Source organism: Heloderma suspectum, chromosome 2 (genome assembly GCF_057233095.1).
Source record: "Heloderma suspectum isolate Gila_16-S chromosome 2, 16-S_ref, whole genome shotgun sequence".
Classification (NCBI taxonomy): domain Eukaryota; kingdom Metazoa; phylum Chordata; class Lepidosauria; order Squamata; family Helodermatidae; genus Heloderma; species Heloderma suspectum.
Genome location: NC_139459.1, coordinates 404693441 through 404720988, shown reverse-complemented (window position 1 = coordinate 404720988; position 27548 = coordinate 404693441). Strand labels below are relative to the sequence as shown.

Below are 27548 nucleotides of genomic sequence, written 5' to 3'. Positions count from 1 at the left end.
GCCAATGGCCAGGCATCCTGGGAATTGTGGCCCAAAACATCTGGAAGCAGGTAGTCAGGAAGGCTGGTCCACTCCAAGACCTTTTTAACCAGAGAACTTGGCATTGCATGACTTTTTTAAATATTTAAAGAAATTGACAAGTTGTTGGATGAAGGCTGCAGAGGCGAGCAGAGGGCCTCTCCTGCTGATACATAGATGACCCCAAGTGCAAGTAGCCGGAGGGAAAGGGCAGAAGCAGAAGCACCAACTGAACTGGGATTAGCACTCTTCTCATCATTGTCCACTATTTGTAGATTTCTGTTTTGGCTGCAGCCACTGACACTTCATGATTGATGGGCCTCACTCCATGCTCTAGCCCCTTAATCGTTTGGGCTGTCCTTTTCTGCACCTTTTCCAGTTCTGTGGCCATACCCCAGATTACAGAAACACATTACAGCACCTTCAGGACTCCCTGCTGAAGGAGGGGCTCTGCCTGTCCACAGCCAAAGACGTTTTTACTTAAGCAGGCCTTCGGCACGTAAGCTGGTCTGCTGGGCCGGGCGCCGTTTCGTTGTTTTTGTTTGTGTCTTTTGTTCTTATGAGTCTTCAACGAATTTGTTTTAACCAAGCTTCTATTTGAAAATGTCGGTTTGTGTGGTTAGCCACCTTGGGTGTCATTTTCTTGGTGGGAGGTTGGAGTATAAATCAAATGAACCAACCAAGCCTGCTAGTTTTAGTTTTTATTCCCTTCCCAATGATCCCCAACATGGAATTTGCCTTTTCCATGCACACTGGCTCCATGTTCTCCTCAAGCTGGGCACCACAGGCCTGAGGTCCCTTTCCTGGCCAGTCACCACCACCAGCTCAGCCCTCATCAGAGCAAATGTGAAGGTGAAGCCTTTTTTGCCCCGATGTGCATCACTTCACGCTGAACCTTATCACCTATTTCGGAGACATCAATCTCTTTCCAGTTCACTTGTGTTTCTAACATCCTGAATCTGCTGTTATCTTTGATACTTTATTGTCCACCCTGAGCCCACTCTGTAAGCCCCCCCAAGACCACCACCCCACATTCCCACCAAGAGCAACGACAAAGACAGGGGAGCTGAAAACAGCACTTTATTTGCACATAAAAGGTTTACTTCTTCTTTGAGACACCCACGGTTCTGCCACGGCGGCCAGTGGTCTTGGTGTGCTGGCCACGGACACGCAGGCTGTGAGGGAAGAGCAGAGTATGGCAGATCAGCAAGGGGGAGGGAAGCAACCAACACCAACACCCACACCCCCACCCCATTCCACTTGCCTTCCCCCTGCTGGCATCTGGCTCTCCCCATCTTATCCGTCAAGACCCTGTCTGACCTTGCCTAGCCTGCCCCTGCATGCAACCCTGCCATCCCCTCTCCCCGCCCCCAAAAAGATGCCCCCTCCACCCCTGCCCACCACCACACTCACCCCCAGAAGTGGCGCAGGCCCCGATGGGCTCGGATCTTCTTCAGACGCTCCAAGTCCTCACGGAGCTTGTTGTCCAGCCCATTGGCCAAGACCTGCAAGGGAGGGGAGAGAAAGCCTCAGCGCAGGAAGGTGTCTCCCCACACAGATACAGGGGCCCTGTTCTCTGAACGGGATCACTGGGTCCACAAGGCAACTGATAACACAATCACAGCGAAGACAGGAACGGCACGAACAGCCAGCAAGTCCACCTCCTTGCCCTGGGCTCAGAGAGTTGCCTGCCCTACTTAAAAACCTGCACTGCAGGGGTTCAAACTAGTTTGTGAGTAAATGTCTCCCCCATCTTCCTGATGGTCTTCTGTAGTTTTAAAGCCTGTTATCACACTCCCACCTACTTGGCTCCCTCAGAATTTCCTTCCCTGCTTGACCTTCAAGTCCAATCATCACCATCAAGTCCAATCATCAACTGGTTCCCTTTCAAGGTTATCTGCAGTGTCCCAAACTGAATTCAAGAGGCCCACGTGTCCTCCTTACAACAGAAGCAGGAACCCACATCAGCAACTGCTGCTGCAAATGCCGATATTTGGGCGGGGGAAGGGGGTGGCCCCTAACTCAGGGTTCTCACCTGGCTGTACTTCCCATCCTTGACGTCCTTTTGTCTGTTCAGGAACCAGTCCGGGATCTTGTACTGACGGGGGTTCTGCATGATGGTGATGACGCGCTCCACCTACAGGGGGCAGGAGAGACCACCATGAGCATCGCATTGAGTACTCCTCACCCAGGGGTCACCAAATGACAGGAAGGGAAGGTGTGGCTGTCAGGTCAAAAAAGGAGTCGAGCTGGCTATGTCAAGCGAGGCAGAGGAGGTGTGGGGAGTGAAGAGGTCATGGCAGGACTACTGAGGCCTCGCAATGTGGGGTGGAAGAGATCTCTCAAGAGTCTGTGCAGCACAAGTCTCCACAAGCCAGCACTAACGCAGCCACTGCTGGCAGCCGCGTGTGAGCCTGTGTGAGTCACGCTCCTGACTCACCAGGCTGGCTGAAGATGCCTTTCATGGCTTCTGAAAGAAGGCAGACGCGCTCGCCAGACCAGCCAACAAGCTGAGCGTGGGCTGCAGCAGCAGACACACACCTATTTCTGAAACGGATTCAGGGTGCAGAGTTCTGATGGGCCCGGGCCTGGTGCCTGCCTGCCGTCATCACCCAGAGAGATGCTACATGCCAGGAAGCCTTGGGGGTGGGGGCAAGGGCACATCTGGGCAAGCTGCAGATCAGCTCTCCAGCGGCTTGCAACCAAGAGCCATTTCCTTGACAGGCTCCCGCATGCAAAGTCTATCTTCCACCCCGGGCGGTGCCCCTCCCTAGCCCCCAAAGTCTCTAGGGACCAGCCAACAGAAACATTTTTCCAAGACCGTACCCACCCCCCCTTCACAAGATGGTTGCTCTGAGCACATCCAGAACCCAATAAAGGAAAAATGCAGGGGAGCCCCCCACTCCATCCCACCCATCTGGAAGGGTTTTCTCACCTCATCTTCTGTGAGTTCACCGGCCCTCTTGGTCAGGTCGATGTCGGCTTTCCTCAACACCACATGAGCGTAACGCCTGCCCACACCCTGCAGGCAAAAGGAGGGGGAGAGAATTAGGGAGGGGGAGGGGTCTCCGCAGGACAAGAAGCCAAGATCCTGTAGCTAGCTGGAAGATACCCAGCACTGTCAATAGAACTGGAGGGTCCCCCAGCAGATGCTCTGGGCTCAATTTGGTGGCACAGCAGAGAGGTTCAACTGAACAGTGGCACCACGGCCTGAGGGCTGCTTAGATGGTGGACATTTGGACCCGAGAACCTGGCATGGCCATTCAGGACTGCCACCGACTAGTGATAGGGGGCAGGACATTTTCCAGCGCTTAGCTTTTCCGCAGAAAATCTTCCCTTTTTGTAAGTTCATTAGTAACAATGAATGGATGCCAACTGCAAGTTCGTTCTCTCTCTCTCTCTCAATTAATTAATTAATTAATCACTCACTCAATCGCCTATCTGGCCGGTTACCCAGCCACTCTGGGCGATTTACAACAATAAATACAGTTCATACAATAAAATTCAACATTAAAAACATCACATTTCTAAAATACCCTAACTCACCCCAAATGCCTGCCTGAACAACCACGTTTTTAATGCGTGGCAGAAGCTCATTAAAGAGGGGGCATGGCAGAGTTCCCAAGAGTGGGGGCCACCACAGAGAAGGCCCTCTCCCTCGTCCTCACCAGCCTAGCTGTCCTGGCTGATGGGACAGAGAGAAGGCCATCTGAGGCTGATCTTGTTGAGCAGCCTGTCTGGTGTTGCTGGAGGCGCTCCTTGAGATAGGCTGGGCCAGAACCGTATAGGGTTTTAAAGGTCAAAGCCAACACCTTGAATTTGGCCCGGAAAACAATTGGCAGCCAGTGCAGCTCCTTCAGCACTGGAGTGATGTGATCTCGCCGGCAGCTGCATTTAATCAGGCGAGCCGCCGCGTTCTGTACCAGCTGCAGCTTCACAGCGCATTACAGCAGTCTAGACAAGAGGAGACCACGTCATGTACTACCGATGGAAGCAGATGGTCGGGAAGAAAGGGCCACAGCCACCGTATCAGATGGAGTTAATACAGCGCTGCCTGGCTCACAGCTGACACCTGAGCCTCCATGGACAGCTGGGAGTCTAAGATGACCCCCAAGCTACGGACCTGGTTTTTCAAGGGTAACTATACCACATTCAACACCAGGTCAACATCCCCCAGCCTCCTCTTGTCTCCCATCAAAAGTACCTCGGTCTTGTCAGGGTTCAGCTTCAGCTTGTTTCTCCCCATCCAGCCACTCACCATCTCCAGACATTTGGAGAGGGATTCTACAGCCAACCTTGGTGAAGATTTGAACGCGAGGTAGAGCTGTGTGTTATCCGCATATTGATGACACCGCACCCCAAACCTCCTGATGATAGCCCCCAGCGGCTTCACATAGATGTTAAATAGCATTGGGGAGAGGATGGAACCCTGTGGCACCCCACAAGTGAGCGGCCATGGGTCCGAAACCTCCTCTTCCAGTGCTACCCTCTGGTACCTGCCGGAGAGGAAGGACTGGAACCACCGCAATACAGTGTCTCCAATGCCCAACCCCTCCAGGCGGTCCAGGAGGATACCGTGGTCAATGGTATCAAAAGCCGCTGAGAGGTCGAGGAGAACAAGGAAGGAGCATTTGCCCCTATCCAGAGCCCTCCTCATATCATCCACCAAGGCGACCAAGGCCGTTTCTGTCCCATGCCCAGGCCTGAAGCCCGACTGAAATGGATCTAGATAACTGGCTTCTTCCAAGTGTGCCTTCAACTGCATCGCCACCACCCGCTCAATCACCTTGCCCAAAAATGGCAGATTTGAGACTGGGCAAAAGTTGTTCAGAACTTGGGGATCCAAGGAGGGCTTTTTTAAAAGTGGTCTTATCACTCCCTCCTCAAGGGAGGCATTCACCACCATCCTGATCCCCTCACCCAGCCTCTCTCTGCAGCTCATAATGAGCCAAGATGGGCAGGGATCAAGTAAGCAGACGGTCGGCCTTACAGATGAAAGCACCTTGTCCACTTCATCAGAAGGAAGAAGCTGGAACCGATCCCACAAAACCGGTCTGCCACAGACCACCTCCTGCTCGCTAACTGTATCCACGGCGCATGGAATAACACTCCCGATCCGATCAATTTTATCTGCAAAGTGCCTTGCCAAGCCTCACAGGAGGCCTTAGAATGCTCCAGCGTTCTACAATAGCAGGCAACCTTTGTCATGCCAAAGTTTAATTAAAGTTGATCAGGTGATGATCCCTAGCAATTGTGTGAGAGAATACATGTCACTGAAATACATATATATCTCAGAGCGAAATGGAACTGATACATCGTGAGAGCAAAAATGAAGGTGCCCCAACGAACTCAGCGGAAGGGAGCTGAGCTCTGCTGAAACAGATGAGTGGTTGTCAGCATAGCAACCCGAAGAACTGAGCCTGATAACATTTATTCGTGTGTCAGCAGTACCTTTGCTTCCCCCTCCCTAAATTTAAACAATGTATGAGAAGTACATGCTATTGTCTTTAAATTTTCCAAGAAACATTTCAACGTAACATTTAAATCACATCAAGTGTGCTTTGATACTCAAATACTTGCGGTGTACTGGGACAAAAAATTAACATGGGGTACTTTTTAAAAGCTTTGCTGTTCACTGGATAAAAATAAAATAAATGTCGTAAAGTAGGTCAGTCTGTAAGCCACATGAAAATTTTCCGATGCTAACAGAATGGTTTCTGATGCAAATTACCCTAGTTTGCATCCGGTAATCTCCCCAGCTGAACTTTCTCTGGAAAACCCACATCAGCACCACCAACGTAGATGTAAGTTTCGCGCGCACTGACTAAGCAACAGAGGAACTGGACCGTGGGAAATCATGCAGGAAGAAACCCGCCGTTTTGAGTTGAGCTGCAGGAATGTGCGATGTTACAAGGAAGGGAGCCAGGGCTGCTCAGGCAAATCAAATTCTGTCTTTGTTTCCTCCACATCCTACGCTTTAAGTTGCGGGTATTCACGTACTTACAGGCCGGCCTCACCAAGTTCACTGGGGTTTACTTGCTGTCAAATAAGTTTAAGATTGCCCAGCAAATGCCACAGATACACTGGCAGCCCTCTCTAGGTATTGCTGTTCCTATGACCTGGCACACAACTAGGTCATGGGAGACTAGAGATGTAAAACTTCCAGAAATTTTGAAGCCCTGGGGGAAAAAAACTTTTTCTGGAGGGTTTTAGGAAAAAACAGAAATTTGGGAAAGTCTGAAAAATAAGTAATACCTATTTTTTTAGCACTCTGTACAGTTCTCAAATCACTTTCTTGCTTTAGGACAGCCTTACCTTACCTGGTGCTCTTCAGCTATTTTGGACTTATTTTATTTATTTATTTCATTTCTGTACCGCCCAATAGCCAAAGCTCTCTGGGCGGTTCCCAAAAATTAAAACCAAATTTGGACTTCAGCTCCTATCAGCCTCAGGCAGGATGGTCCAGTATGCTGGCCACTGTAGCCCAAAATACCTGTAGGGCCCCAGGTTGAGGGAGGCTGCTTGAGGAATGTACAACAGCCATTACGTTCCTAACGTTATGTTATGTATAACGCTGTTTTCTTATACAATTATCATTATATTTGAAAACTTTAAAAAGTGAATTCACTTAGTAAATTTGGCCTGGCGTGCTATGGTCCATGGGGTCATGAAGAGTCGGACACAACTTAACGACTGAACAACAACAACAACAGCAATCATTGTCTGAATACACTATACTTTTAAAATTTAATATACCAAACATTATAATTTTATGAGCAAACCAAGTTATACCTAACATATTTTAGGTTTCTAGTTTATGTCCGACCAGAGGGAACTTCAGCAACTGGTCCATGAAACAACTTTTGTGAACGGCCCAGAGAGCTTCGGCTATTGGGCGGTATAGAAATGAAATAAATAAATAAATAAACAAATAACCGAATCATCCTAGAAGCCAGAAGTAGGAAGAACTGGAGGTAGAAGAAGATAAGTCCAGAAACACAGGAAGAACTGGAGGTAGAGGAAGACAAGTCCAGGATCACAGGACTTAGTAGAACAAAACCCAAATTGTCAAGAATGTACATTTTCTTCCATGTTATGATATGGAGACTCTATTCACATGGTGGGAAACTGAGCATGACCTGGAGAATCCCAAAATGTCTATCAGTAGAAGATACACCGGATCAATAATTTTAATAAGGAATGAAAGCACTATGCTGGGAAGCTTACAGAGAGAATTAAAAAAAATGTCCCTCCTTGGCTTCATTATTTCAAGACATTTTATGTCTCTAGTCTGTCTATAAAAGCCTTCTTATTACACAGTTTTTGGAAATCATTTGGTGGCGGCAGGGGGAGTAAAGGATTGGTAGCAATATATAAACACCTTGTCTTAAATGCTAAAAGAAAATGTTTCATAATCCGAAGCTGTCCAATTTTTCAGAAAAAATCAAAAATGTTCCTGGGGAAAAAAAACTGTTTTTCCAACTTATTCTGGCCCTTCACATCTCTATGGGAGACTGGGGCTCATAAGCTGCTCCAGACAAGACCAGACCCCTGTGTGCCCCCAGGCTGCCCCCGTCCCACTTTCTCACAGACCTTGATGGCGGTGATGGCAAAGGCAATCTTCCGCCGCCCATCTATGTTGGTGTTGAGGACTCGCAGGATGTGCTGGAATTTCTCTGGAATCACGAGCGACTTTGGGGGACAAGAGCGAAAAAACAGATTTAGCCAGAAGTCAAGAAAAGGCTTTACAAAGAAAACAGACCAGAAGAAAACTGGTGGAAGGGGCAGCACAGCCTTTTCCTACCACAGTGAGATCCCCCCGCCATACCGGGAACGATGGCCCCACACGCAAATCTCCACACTCCACCGGCCTAAACATGGGGCAAGCCCCCACTCCGCAGCTGGGGTGGTAAGGAGACCCGTCACATGCCACACAAGAGAACTTTGGAGGCAGAGCTCAGGCCGTTCACTCTGGTGGTGGCGGATGTCCAGCCCCCTCACAGTTCCTCGCAAACATCACCTCCCCGGCTTCTCCAGGTAGGGTGAGCAAAGAATCCTGCCTGAAACCCTGGACAGCCGCTGCCAGTCGGCGTCAACAATACTGGGCTAGATGGACCCAGGGTCTGACTCGGTATGAGGCAGTTCCCTGTGCTCCTACCTCTCTAGCACTCTTCACAAACAGATCAGAACTCTATTGTCTGTTGGCTGGCACGGTAGTTCTAATTAAGTTTTGTTTTAATCTGATTTTATTGTTAGCTGCCTTGAGCGCCAATTTTGGGTGGAAAGGCAGGATATGAAGCACATAAATAAAAGACCCCAGCTTACATTCCAGCCAATATGGCAGTATTTCAGAACACGGGGAGGGGGTGGGGCTCTCCAGCTGCCTAGGGGGTGCCCTGGGCTTCGCTGTAGCTGCTCAAGGCAGAGCACGGGCAAAGGGCCATACGCACCTCGCACCAAATGTCACCAAGAAAGCTGACCCTGTGCCCTCCTCACCTCTCCTCATGCATCAGGACAACAATACGTGGGCTGGGACGGCAGGACACGCGCTGCCGGAGAAAAACTATTGGGAGCACGGATGAGCACAGCTGGAGGGGGCCAAGGGGACGGGAAGCCATCCTCTCCTCCCAAACAGGCTGCCTAGAGGCCTTCCCTCCTTCCTGGTGGGAGGGCTTGCTTGAATCACTTGGCCCAAACGCCCCCTGCAGCTGCTTTGGGTCTGTAGCTACACTTGAGTAACTACATCTTCTGAGTTGACCTCCAGGGGGCTGGAGATGGGAGCCCATCCCTACGGAGCAGATGAGCGAACTTGCTTCTGTGGCTTGCTCTAGCCTCCATCCTTCACCAGAAAACAGAAACACTGTCACCCCTTCCACCAGCTTATTTAGGGGATTTTTACACATCAACTGAAGTCCACAGAAGAGTGCACATCTCCAAAATGCAGCAGACCCATTAAAGGCACTCAAGGAAGGGTAGCAAACGGGGCTTATACCATTTTAGTCTCACAACCACCCTGTGCAAAAGGTCGGCCTGAGAGCACACAACCAGCTCAACAAGGCCCACCAGTGAGCATCACAGTCCAGTGAGAGCTTGACCCCAGATCTCCCACCGGCTCAAGCCCATTACTTTGCCCACGTTCCTTCTTTCCCCACCCCATATACCCCTTGCCACACACTGGGTGGTTGGCCTTACGCAAGCCCCTCGCTCATAGCCTCGGCTTCCCTATTCTGCAAAATGGGGATAACACTCGCCTGCCTCACAAGGTTGTTGTAAGGATTCTTTGAGGTGCGTGACTGCAAAGCAGTTTGAACATTCAAAGGTGCTAATAGTGCTAATTCTTAAGAAACAGTACAACCCTACAGGGCTTTACTCGCAGGCAAGGCTTCCCACAGAGGCCGGTTTAACTTGCTCCAAGAGAATTGGTGCAGAGAATTACAGCCCAACGAGGCTATAATCCTAGTCCTCAAGATGCTTACTAGGAAGACAGCAAGAGCGAGCACGCCTACAGCTGCGAGCTATTCTGCCAGGAAACCTCTTTAAAAGCTGCCACGGAGACTGCGGCCCGAATCCAGTGCCAGTCCCATTTAAGAGCAGGCCAAGTCAGTCACGACTAACTTCAGCCCCGTTCATTTCGATGAGACTACTCTAAGCAGGCCTAACACGGCATGCAACCCCGAACAGGAGAGTTGGCCAGCCCCACTAGGTATCCCCTAGCTAGCAAGCTACTCTCAGTGCCGGCCTACCTTGCACGCTTGTTGCAATGACTGGAACCAAATACGGCGCGGCAAGTGCTCAGAGCCCCCGAAGCACCACAGAAATGCTCATTATCATTGCAGAATAGGGATCCAGGGGAGGATTCGCCGCCTCCCCGGTGGGAAGAGACCAAGGCCCGGAAAGGGGGCCCGATCCTTGCCTCCCCGCTCCCCCGCCGCATCCCCCGAAGGAGGGCCCCCGAAGGAGGGCCCCCGCCTGCCGGGCCCCCGCGCGGCCCTCTCCCCGCGGCGGATGGCGGCGGATTCCCCGAGCCCCCCGGCCCGGCCTCCCCTCCGACCCACCATGGCTGCGGCGGCTGGCTCTCGCTCCTGCTGCGACCGGAAAAGGAAGGAGCGGAGCGCGAGAGCGTCGCTCTAAGACCCGCCCACTAAGCGAGGCCGACTTCCGGTGGAGGTGGACCCGCTTCAACTCCTGTTAAACGCCGAGGAGTCCTCAGGCTGAAGCCAAGTAAGGGCAAGCCGTCTTCCGGTTTAGCCTGCCAGCACTTCCGGTATGGAGGCCACAGAGATAGAAATTTGAAGAGCCATAGTACACCCTATCGGTCTAATATTGAGCTCTTTCCTCACTCTAACCTCCCAGTGTGAATTACCTATTAGGGCTTCAACTATGGGGATGCCAAGGTCAGAGCGACGTCAATGTGCGGGCACGGAGAATCATGGGCAAGGGAGGCCTTCAATTTGTACCGAAAGTACGGATTGCGTGTCAGTCTAAGTTTCTATCTCTGTGGCCGAGAGACCAGTCTCTCGCTCCATCGGTGTGCTTTGCCCTATAATGCCCGGGTGGGAAACAGGAAAGCAGAGAGAACAGTTCCGTCAGCTCCGTGACAGCGACCGTCTGGGGGCCGCCTCTGGCTCCTCCACGCACAACGGGGACGAGGTTTTAAGCGCCAGCCCCCGACCAGCCCTTTCTGGGAAGGAAGGTGCTACGTGCACACAAGCGTGATGTCGTCGCAAGGCATTTTGGGACTTGTAGTCCTATGGGGCTTGGGTCCTGAAGGACCGGAAGTCGCCCCCGGTAGCCCCGGATGTGGCCGAGGAGGAGGAGGACAGAGTTGGTCGCGCCGGGCGAAGCTCGATGGCAGCCGCGGCCGGGCCTGAGGAGGAGGACTGGAGGCGGCAGCAGCGGCAGCAGCTCCGTTCGGGAGACATGGAGGAAGAAGAGGTGGAGGCCGGACCGGTGAGGGTCACGGACTGGTCCCCGTTTCCGGTCCCTGAGCCCCTACTTCCGGTAGCTGGAGGGGGCCGAGTCGCTCTATGCTCTTTTCTCTCCTGTTCCTCCCGGGGGAGGATGGAGGCCCCCACCCTACCCCAAAATTCTGTGGCCACGCCCCTTGGATGCTTGGGCGGCCTTTGACCTCTACTATATGATCAGGGGAGGATGCACCTGCTGAATTTCTGCCTGTCCCCGCTAAGTGACTCCTTTAGATGGCCGCCTCGCGTGGCCTGGGCGGCGGTCAGCCTAGAAATGTGATTACCAGGGAAGCATCGATAGAAGATAGGGCAAGGGGGAAGTGCACCTGTTGGATTTCTTCCTGCCCGCCCCAGGCGACTGCTTTTCATGGCTTTCGAAGGGGATTAATTACTATAAATGGTTACTTAATGGAGGAGAAGGCTGTCAGCGGCCACGAGTCACGATGGCCGTGTGCTGCCTCCGGTGCCAGAGGCGGTGTGCCCATGCGCAGCAGCTACCGGGGAACATGGGCGGGAGGGCGCTGTTGCTCTCGTGTCCTGCTTGTGGGTTTCCCACTGGGGCAGCCACTGTGGGAAAGGAATGCTGGACCAGGTAGACCCTTGGTCTGTGCCACAAGTCTGTAACGTGCTGCTCGTGGGCAGCATGCGCCCCCCTGGCCTCAAGTGTGACCCCCGCCACACTAGAATTTGCAGCAGTCAGCTCGAGTCAGCATACTTTATCCCCCCCGCACCCACACTTTATCCTCACAACACCCCTGATCAGTAGAAACTGAGTGGGGATTTGCGTCCGGGTTCCCAGCCTAACTGTGACACCACGCTGGTTCTCGGTAGGTAAACTTGTGAGGGAGAAGCAGTACTGTCATTTATGCTATTAGTCAAAAGAGTGTGCGGCCTGGTGGTTGGACTGTCAGACATAGGCTGGCAAAGAGCTGGATGCAAATTCCTGCTCCCCTCTGTGAGCGGCCATCTGCTAATCGCTTCCTCTCAGCCTGACCTACCTCACAGGGTTCTGAGGAGTAAATGGGAGGAGGGGAGACTTCCTGAGCCCTGTGATGGAAGGATGAAAGAAGAATGCAGCCAGTGATAAAAAGACTGCAGTCAATGATAGCCACATGGGACCTCTAGGTTCAAAGGGAGTCTATCTTTGAATACCTGTTGCAGTGGGAGAGGGATTTCATGCTCATGGCCTGCTTCTGGGTTCCTGTTGGGCTCTCTGATTGGCCACAGGGAAACAGGATGATGGCCCACGTAGAACCACTTTAGTCTGATCCAACATCAGGACTCTTCTTCCATCGGAGTGGGGAACCTCTTTCAACCCAAGGGCTGAATTCAGTTTTGGATAAGCTCTCAGGGGCCACATTTGGGGGGGGGGGGCAGGCCCAAAGCCAAAAATAGTGGGCCAAAATACCAGCATCTTTTAGCTTAAAGCTTTTACTGTGTGCAACGAAGCCTTTGGGGAGCATTTCAGCCTTTTAGAATGGGAAAAGGAGTGTGCAGAAGCTGGAAACCCATCAAATAATTGGTGGAAAACCATCAAATAATTGGTGGAAAGGGGGGCAGCCAGGAAAGGGGGCATGGCCATCTGGGGAACCTTGGAGGGCTGGATTTGGCCCGTGGGCACTGAGAAGAAATAGGCCACTGCCAGTTGTGAAGGAGAAAGATCTCAGATGAGTTTTTAAAAGGAACAATCTGAACTGCTTCCCCTGTTGACTTTCTGCCTGTCGGGTGCCAGTTAAAGAGAATAACACCCTGGTAGAAAAAGGATGTTGGGAACTGCAGAATGAGGGACTGTCCAGTGAGACTTGGAGCTGTGAGGCATTCTGAGGATGCTTTAAGTGTTGCGTGGTAGGCAGGAACCCAACAGGAGCAGGGCTTCCAGGCGTGGAGATGAAGTGGTGACTGTCCACCTGCCGCACGGCTACTAAAAGTGCGCAAGCCTCTGCCAGGAATAAAGAGTGCAAAGGCGGCCCTCTTTCCTTGGTGCCATCTCCAACAACGTTTCTGGCATACGTCGAGCTTGAAAGCGGTGGAATTTAAAGTATTTGGAAAGTAGACGTGTTTGGGAGAAACAGCGCTATGGCACCCTGTTATGTCCGTGTATGTTTTCTAAATGGTGCGGGGGTAACGGGGCTGGGGGAGCAGAGTGGAGGAGAGCATAGCTGAACTCTGCCGCCTCTCAGTCTCACCACACTGTCTTGCGTCTCCTCTTCAGCCCTGAATTCTGGCGTAAGGAATCCCTGGCTGGTTCAGGCCAGACAGGTTTGTCTGGCCCAGGAGCAGCCAGCCAGACGTCCCTCGAGAGAATGTCAGGAGAGCTCTTCTGCCGGATCAGACCAAAGGCCCATCGAGCTGAGCACCCTGTTTCCCACAGTAACCCGGCCAGAAACCTCGGGGTTACCCACAAACAGCACATGAGGAGCTGGCCAACAGAAGCACAGTCCTGTACGAGAGAATCCACGTAGCCACCGTAAATTGAGATCCTTTTCCCCTACCAGTGCGCCTAATGCCCCCTGAAAGCGATCTAAGCATCTGTCATTTCCATACCAAGTTCTGTACATTAGTTTGGCATTGTCTGAAGAACCCCTGTCTCTTTGTCCGTACTGGTTCTCCTGCCAATCAGCAGCTGGGTTTATGGGAGAGGGAGAAAGTGGGGCATTTCCCAGCTTCAGTTCCCTGCTGCCTATCTCCCCCCTGCCCCCCACCCCCCGAAGCCCACCCCCCATAATTAACTCTGGCTGTGTCTGCCATTTAGGGCCAGAGCGAGGAGGCCCTGCAGCTGAACCTGGGCGAACTGGACCTGATGTCTGACGAGTTCATCTTGGATGAAGTGGACAGTAAGTTGGGGAGGGGGTCCTCGGTGCCTCCTCCCTCCCTCCTTCCTCCTCACAAGCTTTGTACATCGACTAGTTTTTGTTGTTTACAGGCTGACTCCCCCTCAAGAGGAGCAGGGAAACATCTCTACCTTCCCCTCAAAAGGCAGAGCTGTTTTTTTTTTTTCTTCACCAGCTAGAGCAGGGGTCCCCAACACTTTGGGGTCAGTGGGCACATTTGGAAGTTTGAGAGAGTGTTGTGGGCACTCTTGCAAAATGGCTGCCATGGGAGGGGCTTGTCCATAATTAGAATGGCTGCCACGGTAGGGGCTTGTCCATACTTAGAATGGCTGCCACGGTGGCCACAAAACACTAATTTCTGAAACGGCAAACTGGGAAGACTTAAAGTGATTTACCCAAAAACCAAGTGACAAGGCGGAGGTGGGGTCTGGGATACAAAACACAAAACCACTCTTTTGAACCCCAATAAAGATGGCACCGGAGGGCAGCCCTTTGCTTTGCAGCATTCCAGACCCCCAATTAAAGTATAATTTAAAGGTACTTTTAAAATGATTAAGAAGTAAAATAAAAATCAGAGGCAGGGAGCCTGGAAGGATGACAAGAGAGGTGCCCTCGGAGGCCGCGTTGGAGACCCAAACCCATCCTCCCCTATGGCCATCCCGTCCTACTGCCTCCACCTGCTGTTCTCGCCCCATCTGGATCCCAAAAGCTGCTTGGGGCCCTCGCCAAAAAGGACAGCTCCCAAATTGGCTCTTCTGCTCCCTCTCCCAGAGCGAGGTCATCCCAATTCGCCTTGAAATAGGCCACGGCGGCATGTCGGGGCTGCTGGAGAGTTACCTGTTTGATAGGAAGCAGAATGCAACATCTCTGTAGCCTCCCCTATCTCATGAGAGCCAGCATGGTGTAGCGGTGAGAGTGCTGGACTGGGAGCGAGGGGACCCAAGTTCTCGTCCCCACTCGGCCACGGAAGCTCGCTGGGCGACTTTGGGCCCGTCACAGACTCTTGGCCCAGCCTACCTCACAGGGTTGTTGATGGGAGGATAAAATGGAGAGGATAATGCACACCGCCTTGGGTTCCTTGCAAGAGGAAAAAAGTGGTATATAACTGAAATAAATAAATGAATGTTTGCTGGGGGGGAGACAAGCATTGCCCCCCCCTGAACTGACTGTGTTTCCCCTTTTCAGTTCACATCCAGGCCAACTTGGGGGACGCTCTGGTACAGGAGGCCTTGAAGACGGTGAGCGGCAGGGTGGGGAGGAGGTGACATGGGGGAGCTTGAGATGGGGGCAGGGGTCTTGGCTGGGACCCTCCTAACCTCTCGCCCCCCGTTTCCTCCTGGCAGGGCGTGGACCTCCGGCAGTATTCCAGGCAGGTGGAGCTGGAGCTGCAGGAGATCGAGAATGCCTCCGTCAAGGACTGTATCCATTGCTGGGGGGGGGGGCACAGCAGGATCAGCCCGTGGGCCCCTCCAGAATCCCGGAGGCCCTTTTCTCCCCCAGAGAGCGACTGTTTGGGGTGGGGTGGGAGAGGGCATGTGGCACCCCGCCAGGGTCCCCTGCTGAAGCCCCTCCCAGTCCGCAGTTCTTCTTAGCGGCCCCCCAGACATCAAGGAGAGCAAGAACATCGCGTCACTGCACACGCAGATCACGGCCTGCGACGCCGTCCTGGAGGTGAGGCGCAGCGCACGGCCTGCTTCTGGGGGCTCCTGGCCAGGCTCGCCCCCCCCCTTTCCTGGGCTGCCAGTGTCTCCCCCCTTCCTCCTCTGTTCTCAGACATTGGGGGCATCCTGTTTCAGCCCACCAGCTTCCACGGGTCTGGCAGCCCCCTGCACGGGTTTCCCCATGGGCTTGAAACCACCCACACACCCCCGGCCCTGGGAGGCGCTTGCCCGCCCGCCTCTGTAGGCTTTCTCTCCCCAGCCTCCCAGCCTGAACTCCCCTTAGTCAGCTTCCCCTGCAGTGCTTGACCTTTGCCCCCCACCCCACCCCTGGTGCTGCGCTGGGGGCGTAGTAGCTTCATGGCTGGCTGAGGATGATGGGGGCTGTAGTCCAACGCGGCAGGCGGGCGCCAAGTTGGGGAAAGCTGCTCTAGAGAGGCCCCTCACCCACCACGTCCAACATCTGTTTGACTCCCATCCTGACCCCTTTCCCGTAGACCTAGGCTGGATGCATAGCAAGGGTATTTGCTAGCTACTAGTCCTCTTGAAATGGAAGCTCAGGCCTGCCCCCTGCTGGTAGCCACTTTCCTTTGCACCCACTGCAAGGGAGCCCTGCCCAAGGCAGAGGGATGGGGGGGCGGGACTGCAGGACATCTGTCTGCCTCGCTGGCTCCTGTCAAAGGTCCCAGGACAGGATGCGGCAGCCACCTCGCTGAGGCTGAGCAGGCCTGGCTCTGGACGGGGCATGGACATGAGACCCCAGTGTGGGGTAGTGGGCTTTCCCACACTGGAGGCATCTGTCAGGGATGCTCTGACCTGGATTCCTGCATTGAGCAGGGGGTTGGACTTGATGGTCTTGTAGGCCCCTTACAACCCTACTGTTCTATGATTCTATGACCCCCTGGGACCCCCTCCTGTACTCAGCCTGGGAGAGAAATGGAACAAGACCTACACCAGCTGGCCTAGCATCGTGGTCCCCTGGCCCTGGCAGGCAAGCCCCAAAACAGGGCGCTGTGATGGAGACGGCCCTCTCCTGTTGCCGTTTGCCTCCAGTACCTGGTACTCGGAGGTCCACTTGGGGGTTCTGTTCAAGGCCTCCTGGCTCACAGCTATTTCTGGGGGAGTCCGCCTGGATGGCGGCACCGCTCTTTCTGCAATTCTCAGGCAGATGGAGCTTCGTTGTTCCCCTCCCTCTGCCACCGCCTCCTAACGCAGGCACCCCCTCCTGTATTTCCAGCGCATGGAAGCCATGCTGAGCTCCTTCCAGTCTGACCTGAGCAGCATCAGCTGTGAGATCCAGACCCTGCAGGAGCAGTCGGTGGCCATGAACGTCCGGCTGCGCAACCGCCAGGCCGTCCGGGGGCGCCTCTCGCAGCTGGTGGACGAGCTGGTGGTGCCCAGCGCCATGATCAGGTCCGTCTTTGTGGGGTGGGGGCGGGGAAGGGGGGGCACAGATTTGTGTGGTGGTGGGATGGGAGACCTTGGAAAAAGTAACCTGAAAATATAGAACACGCACAGAAATGTTGTAAGATTTCAGTCAGGTCAGTGCAGATCCCAAATCGGCAGCATTCTGGGCTGGTTACAAAAATAAGGCCCCACGAGTCTTGCATCCCTGCTCTGATCCCCCTGATTGGAGGGAGAACTGCAGAGGAACAGATTTAATTACTTAAATTTTATCTCGCCTTTCTGTGAAAAAAATGGTGCTCAAAGTGGCTAACAATAACATCCAGAGTAAGAACACAATCTTAATTAAAACTTAGCATCCGAACAATAAATTAAAACACAAAAACACAACAAGAAGAGAAATCAACACCACAGGTGGACCTTGGGCAAGGGTGCCGTGTGTTCCTACTTGCCCTCCTCCCATGGGGCCCTGACGCCTCTCCGGCGCCCTCTCTCCTCCTCAGCACCATCCTGGAGACGCCGGTGACGGATCAGGCCTTCCTGGAGCAGCTGCACGAGCTGAACAACAAGATCAACGCCGTGAAGGAGCAGGCCTTCCGCGAGACCATGGCCTGCACCGACGTGACGGACATCTTGGACAAGCTGAAGGCCAAGGTCAGGGGCGGCCTCCTGGAGGCCAGCCTGGAGCCCTCCGGATCCTTTGGACCTCAGCTCCCATTTATTTATTTATTATTAAATTTATTAATCGCCCATCTGGCTGGTCACCCGGCCACTCTGGGCGATGTACAACATACCACAAAACAATTTAAAACAATAAAATTCTACCATATTTTTTTTTTTTTAAATACCCTAACCCACCCCAAATGCCTGCCTGAACAACCACGTTTTTAATGCACGACGGAAGCTCATTAAAGAGGGGGCATGACGGAGTTCCATCAGCCCACATGGCCAGTGGGCAGGGATGCTGGGAGTCCAAAACCTCTGGAGGGCACCAGGCTGGGGAAGGCTGCTTGAGCCTCTTCAAACTTGGACCGATCGGTCGTTTTACTGATGAGGGCCTTTGGAAGATCGGGTCCTCATCTGGGCAGGGGGAAGCCTGTGCCAGGAGCCTCCCCACTTCCGCCATCTGTGGCTCTTCCCCGTTCTTGCAGGTGCAGTGGGGCTGTCGTTCCTAGGGAGGGAAGATGTGGGCTTCATGGGAGGTAGAGCCGTGGGGCAGTGGGGGTCAGGCCTCCCTCCGGAGAGCCCAGCCAGCTGCCTCTGGGCTCCTCTCTCTGGAGAGGCAGTGCGGCTCCTGCAGCCTTCCCGCCAGGCGGGTTTGGGGACAAGCTTGTGCCCCCCCCCCCCATTTCACAGGGAGCAAGCACTGCCACGAAGCACGTTCTGTGTTGCGCTGGCAGATTCTGGAGCCCGCGTGAATTTTGCAGGGAGGAGAAAACCGTCGAGCCCTTTTCCTTATCTCAGATTTTGTATTTCCCTAGTTGGTCCTCTCCTCCCCACCCAGGAATTTTCAGCTGTGGATTTAGGAGTGTTTGGGTCAACAAACACTCAGGAGCTTGCAGGCATCCTGTGGCGCTTTCCCTCCACCCCCAGCTCTCCAGTTCCTGGGTGGGGCGCAGTGACCGACAGGTAGCCAAGGCCTCTCTGCGTGCCGCACGCACGCACCTATCCAGCCTTGGTTGTCGGCCTGCCTCTGCTCCACACAGGACATGTAGCCTAGAGAGCAGAGGGCTGTCCCACATCCAGCTGTGAGGCGCCCTGCAGTGCTTCCCGGTGGGTTGTGGGAAAGGAGGCTCCCCAGAACGTGGGAGCTCCTCTCCCTGCATCAGCCAGTCCGGCTGGCTCATGCCCGAGGTCTCTCAGTGTCAAACTGGCAGGTGGATGCTTAGCCGTCGGTGCCCTCAAGCCCCACCTACAGCGTTCCGGGGGTTTGCTCTGCAAGCGCCCCTCGAAATCAAGCTTTGGGTGTGTGCGGCCTGCTTCCTCAGTCCTTTCCTGTGCTGTGGGTCTGGCCACTTGCCCCTCTCCCTTGCTGCAGCTCCCCCTCCCAATTCAGCCCTCGGTTGGCAGATGCTTAAAGCTCTTTCACGAGGCGTCTTCGGCGTCCTGCCGGCTGCGTGTGCAGCGGGACAAGGGGGACTGGGCTGTCTGTGTGCCAGAACAGCCCCAAGCCGCCATCTTCTTGATTTGAAAGGCAAAGATGTCCTTCCAGAAGAGAACACGAACTTGTTAAAGTGTGTGCAGGCGTGTGATGGGGTACCGATAGCCAAAGGCGTAGAGCAGCTCCGTGGATGGAAGGCAGTGGGGTTGCAGGTTGGCTGCCAGATATGCCCCCTCAGATGTCCCCACCAGCAAGGGCTGTGCAAGAGAACACCAAAGAAACGTGGACATGCCCCCCCCCCCCCCCCGGTTGCACATGGAGAGAATCGAGCTGTTTTTCTCCCCTTGGCTGTGAGAATCTCAATGTGGTGCCCCCCCCCCCCCAGGAGCCCTGGAAGAGAGATTGGGGGCCTGGGCATGAGGTGCCCCTGGGGCTCAGTCCACGCTTCTCCTTCTCCCTTCTGCCAGGCGGTGGCCAAGATCCGGGAGTTCATCCTGCAGAAGATATACTCCTTCCGCAAACCCATGACCAACTACCAGATCCCCCAGAACGCACTGCTCAAGTACAGGTAGGAGGGTGCCCTGTGGGGGTGTGAGTAGCCATCACGTCTCCCAACATGTACTGTGCGGGCACAAGGGGAGAGCCAATAGCAAAGCATCCTCTCCTCTCCCAGAATGCTTTGTTGTGTTGGTAGCGGATTTTCCACGCGCGGTGTCCACTGACTAGTACGACTGACGTCATCCTGGTTCTCGGATTTCCCAGCATGCATTGCTCAGTGCTAGGCTGGGACAGGAAACAGCCCCCTCCTCTTTGGGGGGCTGCTCTCCCTGCTGTGGTGTCTTGCGGTGGGGTGGGCCAGGGTAGGGCTTTTCCTCTCACGGCCTCTCACCCCTCTCTCTGGGGCAGGTTTTTCTACCAGTTCCTGCTGGGGCACGAGCGGTCGGTCGCCAAGGAAGTCCGGGACGAGTACCTGGAGACCATGAGCAAGATCTACCTCAGCTACTTCAAGTCCTACACCAGCCGCCTCATGAAGGTGCAGGTGAGAAACGGCAGGGGCTGGGCGTAGACACGGGGGAGGGGTCTGTTCCCACCTGGGCAACCACCCCCTGCCCCACATTGCTCCCTTTGCGGGCTGCGCTTATGACCCCCAGCCAGTCTGTCATTTCTGCTGACTTTCTCTCCCTCCCTCCCTCCCTCCCTCCCCTGCAGTACGAGGAAGTGGCTGAGAAGGACGATCTCATGGGGGTGGAGGACACAGCCAAAAAGGATATCCTCTTCTCCTCTGTTGTTGGGGGGGCAGGGAAGGGGCTCTGATCTGCCTGTTTCCCACTCTGGCCCCCAAAAGCTGCCTCCCAAGCCTGGCCCAGGAATGGGGGCTGAGCCCAGCCGCAAGCCGCCTTTCTTTCCCCCAGGCCATGCTTCAGGGGCGGCCCTGCATCTCCCACAAGTGGAGATAAGCGGCTGGATCCACAGCCAGGGCTCAATGGCCACTCCACACGGGGCCGCTTCCTGGCTGTTTCCCTTGACCCCGTCTCGGCACGCTTCTTCTCGAAGCCGTCCCTCCGGAACCGCAACACCATCTTCACGCTGGGCAACCGAGGGAGCGTGATCGCGGGGGCCGAGCTGGAAGGCCCCATCATCGTCCCCCACTCCGCCCAGAAGAGCGACGTCCGAGTAAGTGGCCCTCTGGGCTGTGCCTCGGCGTCCTTCCCTGTTCCAGCACAGCCACCATTTTTCCCAGAGCTGTTTCTCTCTGATACTGTGGTTTGTTCATTTAGATTGTAGTATATTTAACAGACTTCCTTGGGAGTTCCTGGGTCTGGGGAATGCGCGGGGGGTGGGGAGAACGGGCCTTTCTTGGCTCGAGAGCTGAACTGTCAAATCTTAAATGCAGAGAATTGCAGCAGGAAAAATCTCTCACCTCTGAGCAGCTGCTGATTGGAGATACTTTCCCTGCCTTGGGTGAGGGGCCTTGGGAAGAAGCTGGTGGGCAAGATGGGGAACTGCTGTGGCCCACCGCCCAGAAATCCCCCATGCCTGGTCTAGGGTGTGCGTGTAGAAGAGGGGCAGGCTGGTTAGCTAAACCCCCAGGATGTGGGGGCATCTGGCAAGTGGATTACTCCACTACTGATTTCTCTCCCCCTCCCAACTCTCTCTCTCTCTCTCTCTCCACTGCTTCCAGTACCCCTTTGAGTCCCTGTTCCGAAGCCAGCACTACGCCCTCCTGGACAACAGCTGCCGGGAGTATCTTTTCCTGTGCGACTTTTTCCTGGTGACCGGGACGCCCGCCCTGGACCTCTTCAACGCCGTCATGGGGAAGACCCTGGCCATGTTCCTCGTGAGTATGGGGTGGGCAGCGGGAGGCGAGGCGGAGAACCCTGGGGGGCTCGGTGCCATTTCGGGGGAACGGACTGCTTTTTCATTTTTCTGGAATGGATATTTTGGGGACCTTTTTGCTTGAGCATCAGCCGCAGACTTTGGTTCTGTCCTTTCGGGGCGGGAAATAACACATGAGCACAGGCCTCATTCTTGGAGCCCTTCCAAGCCCCGAGCCACCTCCTGTTGTCCAACACTGTTGAGCGCACCCCAAAGAAGCATGCAGGGCTCCTAGGGAAGGTGGAGCTCAAGTGTCCGTTCCTTAATTTGACCCAATGGCCACCTTTAGCTCATCTTGTAACCCGGGACTATTACACCTTCCTTCCTTCCTTCCTTCCTTCCTTCCTTCCTTCCTTCCTTCCTTCCTTCCTGTCTGACTCTCTGACTCTCTGACTCTCTGTCTCTGTCTCTGTCTCTGTCTCCATGACATTGAACTTGGAGCAGAGAGGAGCGGGGGGGCATTATTGAATGAAGAGGAGGGTCTCCGGAGATGGGAAAGATCATGACTGATCAGGCAGGAGCCAGTCCCGGTGGTGGTGGTGGTGGTGGTGATGGGGAATTTGTGGGCCCTGCAGATTTTCGGCCTACAGCTCCCATGATCCCTCACCATTGGCTGTGCTGGCTAGGGCTGATGGGAGTTGTAGGCCAAAACATATGGAGGACCACCAGATGCCCACTCCTGCCTCAAGGGGTGCAACGGACGAACCACATGCGACCACTTACCTTGTGTGTGTTCCCCTCCACCCACAGAAGCACATGGATGCCTACGTGAGCGACTGTTACGACAGCATCGCCGTCTTCCTCTCCATCCACATCGTCTTGCGCTTCAAAGCCATCATGGCCAAGCGCAACGTCCCGGCCATTGACAAGTGAGTGGGGTCTGTGCTCTCCCATCCTCCGGCATGCACATCTCTCTGAGGAACCCAGCAGTCCCTAGCTAGAGACTCCCCCCCACGCCCCACCCCCCACCCCCCACCCCCCAGCTCAGAAGGTGGCCCAGGATTACTCAGCTGACGACCCAGAAGAGAGAGCCAGCGCTGGATGCGGCTTTGCCTCCTTGTCTCCTTCACAGCCAGAGTGTTGCTGTCCCCCATCTTTAACTTATTGGGGCCTGTGGGAGGAAATAACCAGGGGGGCTTTGGGAGCTCAAGGGTCCTGCCCCCGCTTTTCTCTCCCCCGCCCCCCGGTAGGTATTGGGACACATTGCTGGAGATGCTGTGGCCACGTTTTGAGCACATCCTGGAGCTGAACATCCAGAGCATCCAGAACACTGACCCCCAGAAGCTGGGCTTCCTGGACACGCGCCCCCACTACGTGAGTCCAGGGCAGGAGCGGCGGGCTTCTTCCGACTCTCAGGTGCTCGGCCTGGAGAAGAGATGGTGACGGGGCAGCCAGGATCGCTGCCTGCACAGATCTGAAGGGTTGCCACCCAGAACGTTCTCTGGGCTCCCAAGCGCTGGACGAGAGCCAACGGGTGGAAATGGCAGGGAAGCAGATTTTGGCTAAACAGTAGAAGCGTCCTGACAGAGAGGGCTGTTTGGCGGTGGAACTGATTGCCTCAGGAGGTTGTGGGGCCATCGTGAATTCACGGGAGGCATTTAAGCCGGGGTGGCCATCTAATGCATCCTGCATTGCAGCGCCTGCATTGAGCAGGGGGTTGGACTAGATGACCTCTGAGGCACCTTACAACTCTGTTGATCCTGATCCAGCGGGGTCTTGGAGAGTGGTGCTGGGTGGAGGAATTCTCCAAGCCTTCTGAAGAGTGTGGGGCTTTTTTGTGGGGCTAACTTGGTGGACCCATTGCCACAGATGTGGTGAGGGCCACGTGCTTCCCTGGAGCTTTGCCAGGAAGGGCTGGGCAAGGGTGGCTCGCTCCTGCGCAATGCACCCAGAGGCATCTTCCGGACTGTCTGGAAGGTGGCTTGGGAGGAGGATACCCGGAGGAGCAGCCCTAAGGCTCCCGGGTCTGCCACAAAGTGTACTCGGCCTGGCTGGGTACAGGAGGCATGTGCCCTCGCGCCCTGTGTTCAGATGCTCCCCTGATCCTCCCCCCAGATCACCCGCCGGTACGCAGAGTTCTCCTCGGCCATCGTCAGCATCAACCAGACCTTCCCGCATGACCGGACGCTGATGCTGCTGGGGCAGCTTCAGGTAGGAGCCCCGGGGGACAGGAGGCCTCATGAGAACACCGGAAGAGCCCCTCTGGCCCAGCATGCTGCCCCCGCTGTGGCCGCCTGGACCTCAAGGGGGTCAAGCCAGCCTGAGTGCGGGATGTGGAATCGGGGCCCCGAAGCGGCTGGCTTCAGGAGGGCAGGGATCTGCTGCGTCAGAGCCCATGTAGAGAGCAATCGGGGCTTTTCAGTAAGGAGGAACGGGACAGGGAAGTCAAGCCATGGGGCTCATGCGTTGCACACAGAGCGAGAGACCCCCGGCTTTGCGTGCAGGAAGTCCCCGGTTCGATCCCCAGCTTCTCCAGGATGGGCGAGGAAAGAATCCTGCCTGAAACCCTGGAGGGCTGCTGCTGCCAGTCCGTGTCGACAACACTGGGCTAGACGGACCCAGGGGCTGACCCAGTATCGGGCAGCTTCCGAGGCTCCGGTTTCCGTGGGGTGGGCAGAAGCGGCTCCTGCAGCTTGAGACATGTGCTGCCCCACCAACCCCGCACCACTGATGCTGCGGCTGCTTGGGCCGGCTCAGCCAGGCGCCTTTGGCCCACCCGTCCCCCTGACCTGCGGCCCACCTGTCCCCCTTTCCTCCGCCAGACCGAGGTGGAGAACTTTGTCCTGCGCGTGGCGGCCGAGTTCTCCTCCCGCAAGGAGCAGCTCATCTTTCTCATTAACAACTACGACATGATGCTGGGCGTCCTCATGGTAAGCGGGGCCGGCCTTCCCGGGGGTGGGGGGGCGCTCTCCACCCCACATCTTTACTCCCCTCCACATCTTTACTCCCCTCCACATCTTTACTCCCCTCCTGTCCCCCCTCTCCAGGAGCGCGCAGTGGAGGAAAGCAAGGAGGTGGAGGGCTTCCAGCAGCTGCTCAGTGCCCGGACTCAGGTGAGCGACCAGGGAGGGGGGCTGCTCTTCCGCCCTTCCCCCTGAGCACGGATGGGCCTGATCCAGCCATGCGGCTGGTGACAGGGTGTCGTCTGCCGTTAGCTTGGGGCCCTGGGGAGGGGAGTTCCAGCTATCCTGGGAAAGATCCTGTCCGGTGGTGACAGCCTGCTGAGTTCCGCCTGGAACCTAGAAGTGGTTCATTCCCTGCCTCCCGCCCACTCCCTGAGAGTTAAATGCTCCTCCTGTAAACATGAGGGCTAGTAACTTGAAATGGTTGCAGAGCAGCACCAGGAGCCTGCCGAGGGGCTTACAGCATGGGTGGCATGATAGGAGGGGAAAGGGAGGACTTTGCACACACAGGAACCTTGATCGTAGTCATGCTCGCCCATCGGGCTCTGAGGATATTTGGCATCTGAAAAATGCAGGAGCTGATATAACCCCTGAGGCACTGCAGGGTTTTCTCTGTCCTTAGCGCTGTCTCCCTTTCCCCATCTCCCCCGGCCCCCTTCCAGGAGTTTATTGAGGAGCTGTTGGCCCCTGGCTTCGGGGGCATGATTGCCTTTGTGAAGGAGGCGGAGGCGCTGGTGGAGCGGGGCCAGCTGGAGCGGTTGCGTGGGGAGGAAGGTGAGTGTCGGAAGGGGGTTTGTCCCTTTGCATGCGGGAGCGGCCTTTGACCCATGCTGCAGAGGCTCATGCTCTCCGTGTGTGTCCTGCCCGCACAGCCCGGGTGACGCAGCTGGTGCGCGGCTTTGCCGGGACCTGGAAGGCGGCCGTGGAGTCCCTCAGCCAGGACGTGATGCGCTCCTTCACCAACTTCAAGAACGGCACCGCCATCATCCAGGTTGGGCTGCGCGAAGCAGGGGCAGGGGGGAGGAAGGGGCTGGTGGCCTCGTGGGCCTTCTTGTGCTCTGAGGAGGCAGGCAGGCCGGGAAAGGTCCCACCGCCCTTCCTGGGGCCCCAGAGAGCCGCTGCCAGTCAGGGGAGACGCTACTGGGCAAGATGGTCCGACCCTGAGACCACTTCACAAATGCAGATGGGCTGCGAAGTGGTAAATCCACATCTGTGACATATCGTGAGATTTTCCATTGACATCCGTTGCAGCTGGGAGCCTCCGGCCCTTCCGTTCTCCTGACCGCTGGCTCCGTCTCTGCATTGCCAAGACTCCTTTTCAGGGGGTGCTGGGAGAGAGATGTGCACAGCTCACTGCCCTTCTTTCGCACCGACTGTTCATTTCCCTCCCTCCCTCTCCGGTTCCCAGGAGGCTGGGATCATCCCCTTGAAGCATCCCCCAAAGACCGTGCCTGAGTGGCTTCCATTTCCAGTCCCTTTAGACCAGTGGTGGGCAACTGGTGGCCCTCCAGAAGTTCTGGGCTACAAATCCTATCGTCCCTAGCCAATCGTGAGGGATGAGGAGAACATCGGAAGCTGCCTTCTACTGAGTCAACCCCTGGCCCATCTGGCCCAGTATTGTCGGCACTGACCGGCAGCAGCGGCTCTCCAGGGTTTCGGGCAGCTGCTTTTCCAGCCCTGCCTGGGGATGCCGGGGATGGAGCCAGGAACCTTCTGCATGCACAGCAGGGGCTGCGCCATGGAGCTCCATCCCTCCTAGTTGTAGGCCAAAGTGTCTGGAAGACCAGGAGTCGCCCAGCTCTGCTTTAGAGGGAGACGCGCCTTGGGCTCGCAGCTTTGGGGACAGGGGAGGCGACTCCACGCACCCCGCCCGACATCCATGCTGTTGCCAGGGGCCCACTTCCCCCACATCACGTGCGGCTGTAGCTGGGCGCTGGGGAGGGGCTGGCAGCATCCGAGGTGGGGCTGGGCTTGGGGTTCTTCAGTTGCCGGAGACCACTAAGTTACGGCAGCCTGTGTGCCCAGGGCCCAGCTGCGTCTCCTCCGCCTCATGGCATCTCTAGCTGGAGGTTCCCCGGCTGGGACGTTGAGTGGGTGGTGCCGCGGGGGTGCAGAACCGCAGGCCTGGGTCCCGGTCTGGTCCGCAGGGTTCCCCAGGTGGCCACACACCCTCCCCCCACCGACAGATTGTTGGGCGGCTTCCCGGCTTTTGTAGTTTCTTCCCTGCTCCCCGCCACCCTTCCGAAAGATTGAAGCATCTCTCCTAAGGCCTAGTTGAAGGCAGGGGGAGCGTTAAGCTCACCTGGGCAGGCCGTTTGGGCCTTTGGCCCTGCCCACCACCGGAATATGGCCCCCGGGAGTTTCACCCCCCAACGCTGACGGTGGACCCTCCCGGCCCCATTTCCCACCCCCTCCCCGCCTCTGCCTGCAGGGGGCGCTGACACAGCTGATCCAGTACTACCACCGCTTCCACAAGGTCATGGCGCTGCCCCCGCTGAAGGCGCTGCCCGTCCGCTCCGAGCTCATCAACATCCACCACCTCATGGTCGAGGTGAAGAAGCACAAGCCCAATTTCTGAAGGGGGTGTGGCGTGGAGGCCTTGCTGCTGCTCCCCGCCCCACTTCTCATCCCCAGAGCCCGGGGCGGGGTGACCAGCGGACAGTGCTGCAGGGAGAGCGTCCTGTTTGTCTGTCCGTCCGTCTGCTGTTTTGCTTTGTACAGTGTCAATAAATTCCCTTGCAACTCAACATGGGATTCCTGAGGTCATGATTCAAGAGAAGACACATGGGTGTATGTGAGAGCGAGAGACTAGAGAGACTATTCCAGTCCAGCCCATTGCTCTTGTATTAAGGGAAGACCAAAGAGGAAAACCGTCCTCCTTCGTTCAACACGTGGTAACTTAATGGAATTTGTTGGCTGGGGGATGCTGGGACTTGTCGTCCAAGGCATCTGGAGGGCACCAGTTTGGGGAAGGCGGAATTAGGCAAATCCGTAGCAGCAGAGGAGAGGGGGCCACAAGTTATGCAGTCGAGTTTCCCACATTTGGGGAAATCGCAGGGGTCAGCACACCCGGAGCAATGGATGAGCCTCACCCTGGGAAAACCACCTTCGTGATCATGGGGTCTCCCCTGCCAGGTAAGTTCACTATGGTGCCTGTTCTGCGGAAGCTCCGTGATCAAAGGCAGTGTACCTCTGAAGAGCCAGCTAACAGGGAAGGCTGTTGCCTTGAGAGACATCTGCCTGGCCACTGTTGGGAGCAGGGTGGACCTTTGGGTCTGATCCGGCAGGGCTCC

General features: G+C 55.6%; 2 protein-coding genes and 1 pseudogene across 4 annotated transcripts; 1 reads left to right on the top strand and 2 right to left on the bottom strand.

The window, feature by feature from the left end:
• Positions 1-1080: 1080 nt before the first annotated feature.
• On the bottom strand, positions 1081-10119 carry RPS18 (ribosomal protein S18). Its single transcript, XM_084831950.1, has 7 exons — positions 10074-10119; positions 9762-9782; positions 7612-7710; positions 2954-3040; positions 2054-2155; positions 1432-1523; positions 1081-1193 (listed from the first exon to the last, which is right to left on the bottom strand). The coding sequence occupies exons 1-7, from the start codon at positions 10074-10076 to the stop codon at positions 1118-1120; spliced, it is 480 nt and encodes a 159-aa protein (XP_084688076.1). The 5' UTR covers positions 10077-10119; the 3' UTR covers positions 1081-1117.
• Positions 10120-10814: 695 nt separating this feature from the next.
• On the top strand, positions 10815-27330 carry VPS52 (VPS52 subunit of GARP complex). 3 transcript variants are annotated; one of them, XM_084831895.1, is made up of 20 exons: positions 10815-11019; positions 13735-13816; positions 14999-15051; positions 15157-15232; positions 15417-15484; positions 16709-16884; positions 17379-17529; positions 19444-19544; positions 19883-20015; positions 20186-20243; positions 20517-20650; positions 21159-21314; positions 22103-22221; positions 22543-22666; positions 23408-23503; positions 24115-24222; positions 24340-24405; positions 24918-25029; positions 25128-25246; positions 26687-27330. In XM_084831895.1, exons 1-20 carry the CDS (start codon positions 10867-10869, stop codon positions 26831-26833), a joined length of 2232 nt encoding a protein of 743 aa, XP_084688021.1. In that variant the 5' UTR covers positions 10815-10866; the 3' UTR covers positions 26834-27330. The 3 variants fall into 3 exon arrangements, with proteins under 3 accessions (XP_084688021.1, XP_084688022.1, XP_084688023.1); XM_084831896.1 differs by having other exon boundaries at positions 10815-10968; positions 26687-27327; XM_084831897.1 differs by lacking the exon at positions 10815-11019 and adding an exon at positions 11029-11809 and having other exon boundaries at positions 26687-27328.
• LOC146356721 (U1 spliceosomal RNA) lies at positions 27265-27398 on the bottom strand (annotated as a pseudogene).
• Between the last annotated feature and the right edge of the window lie 150 nt (positions 27399-27548).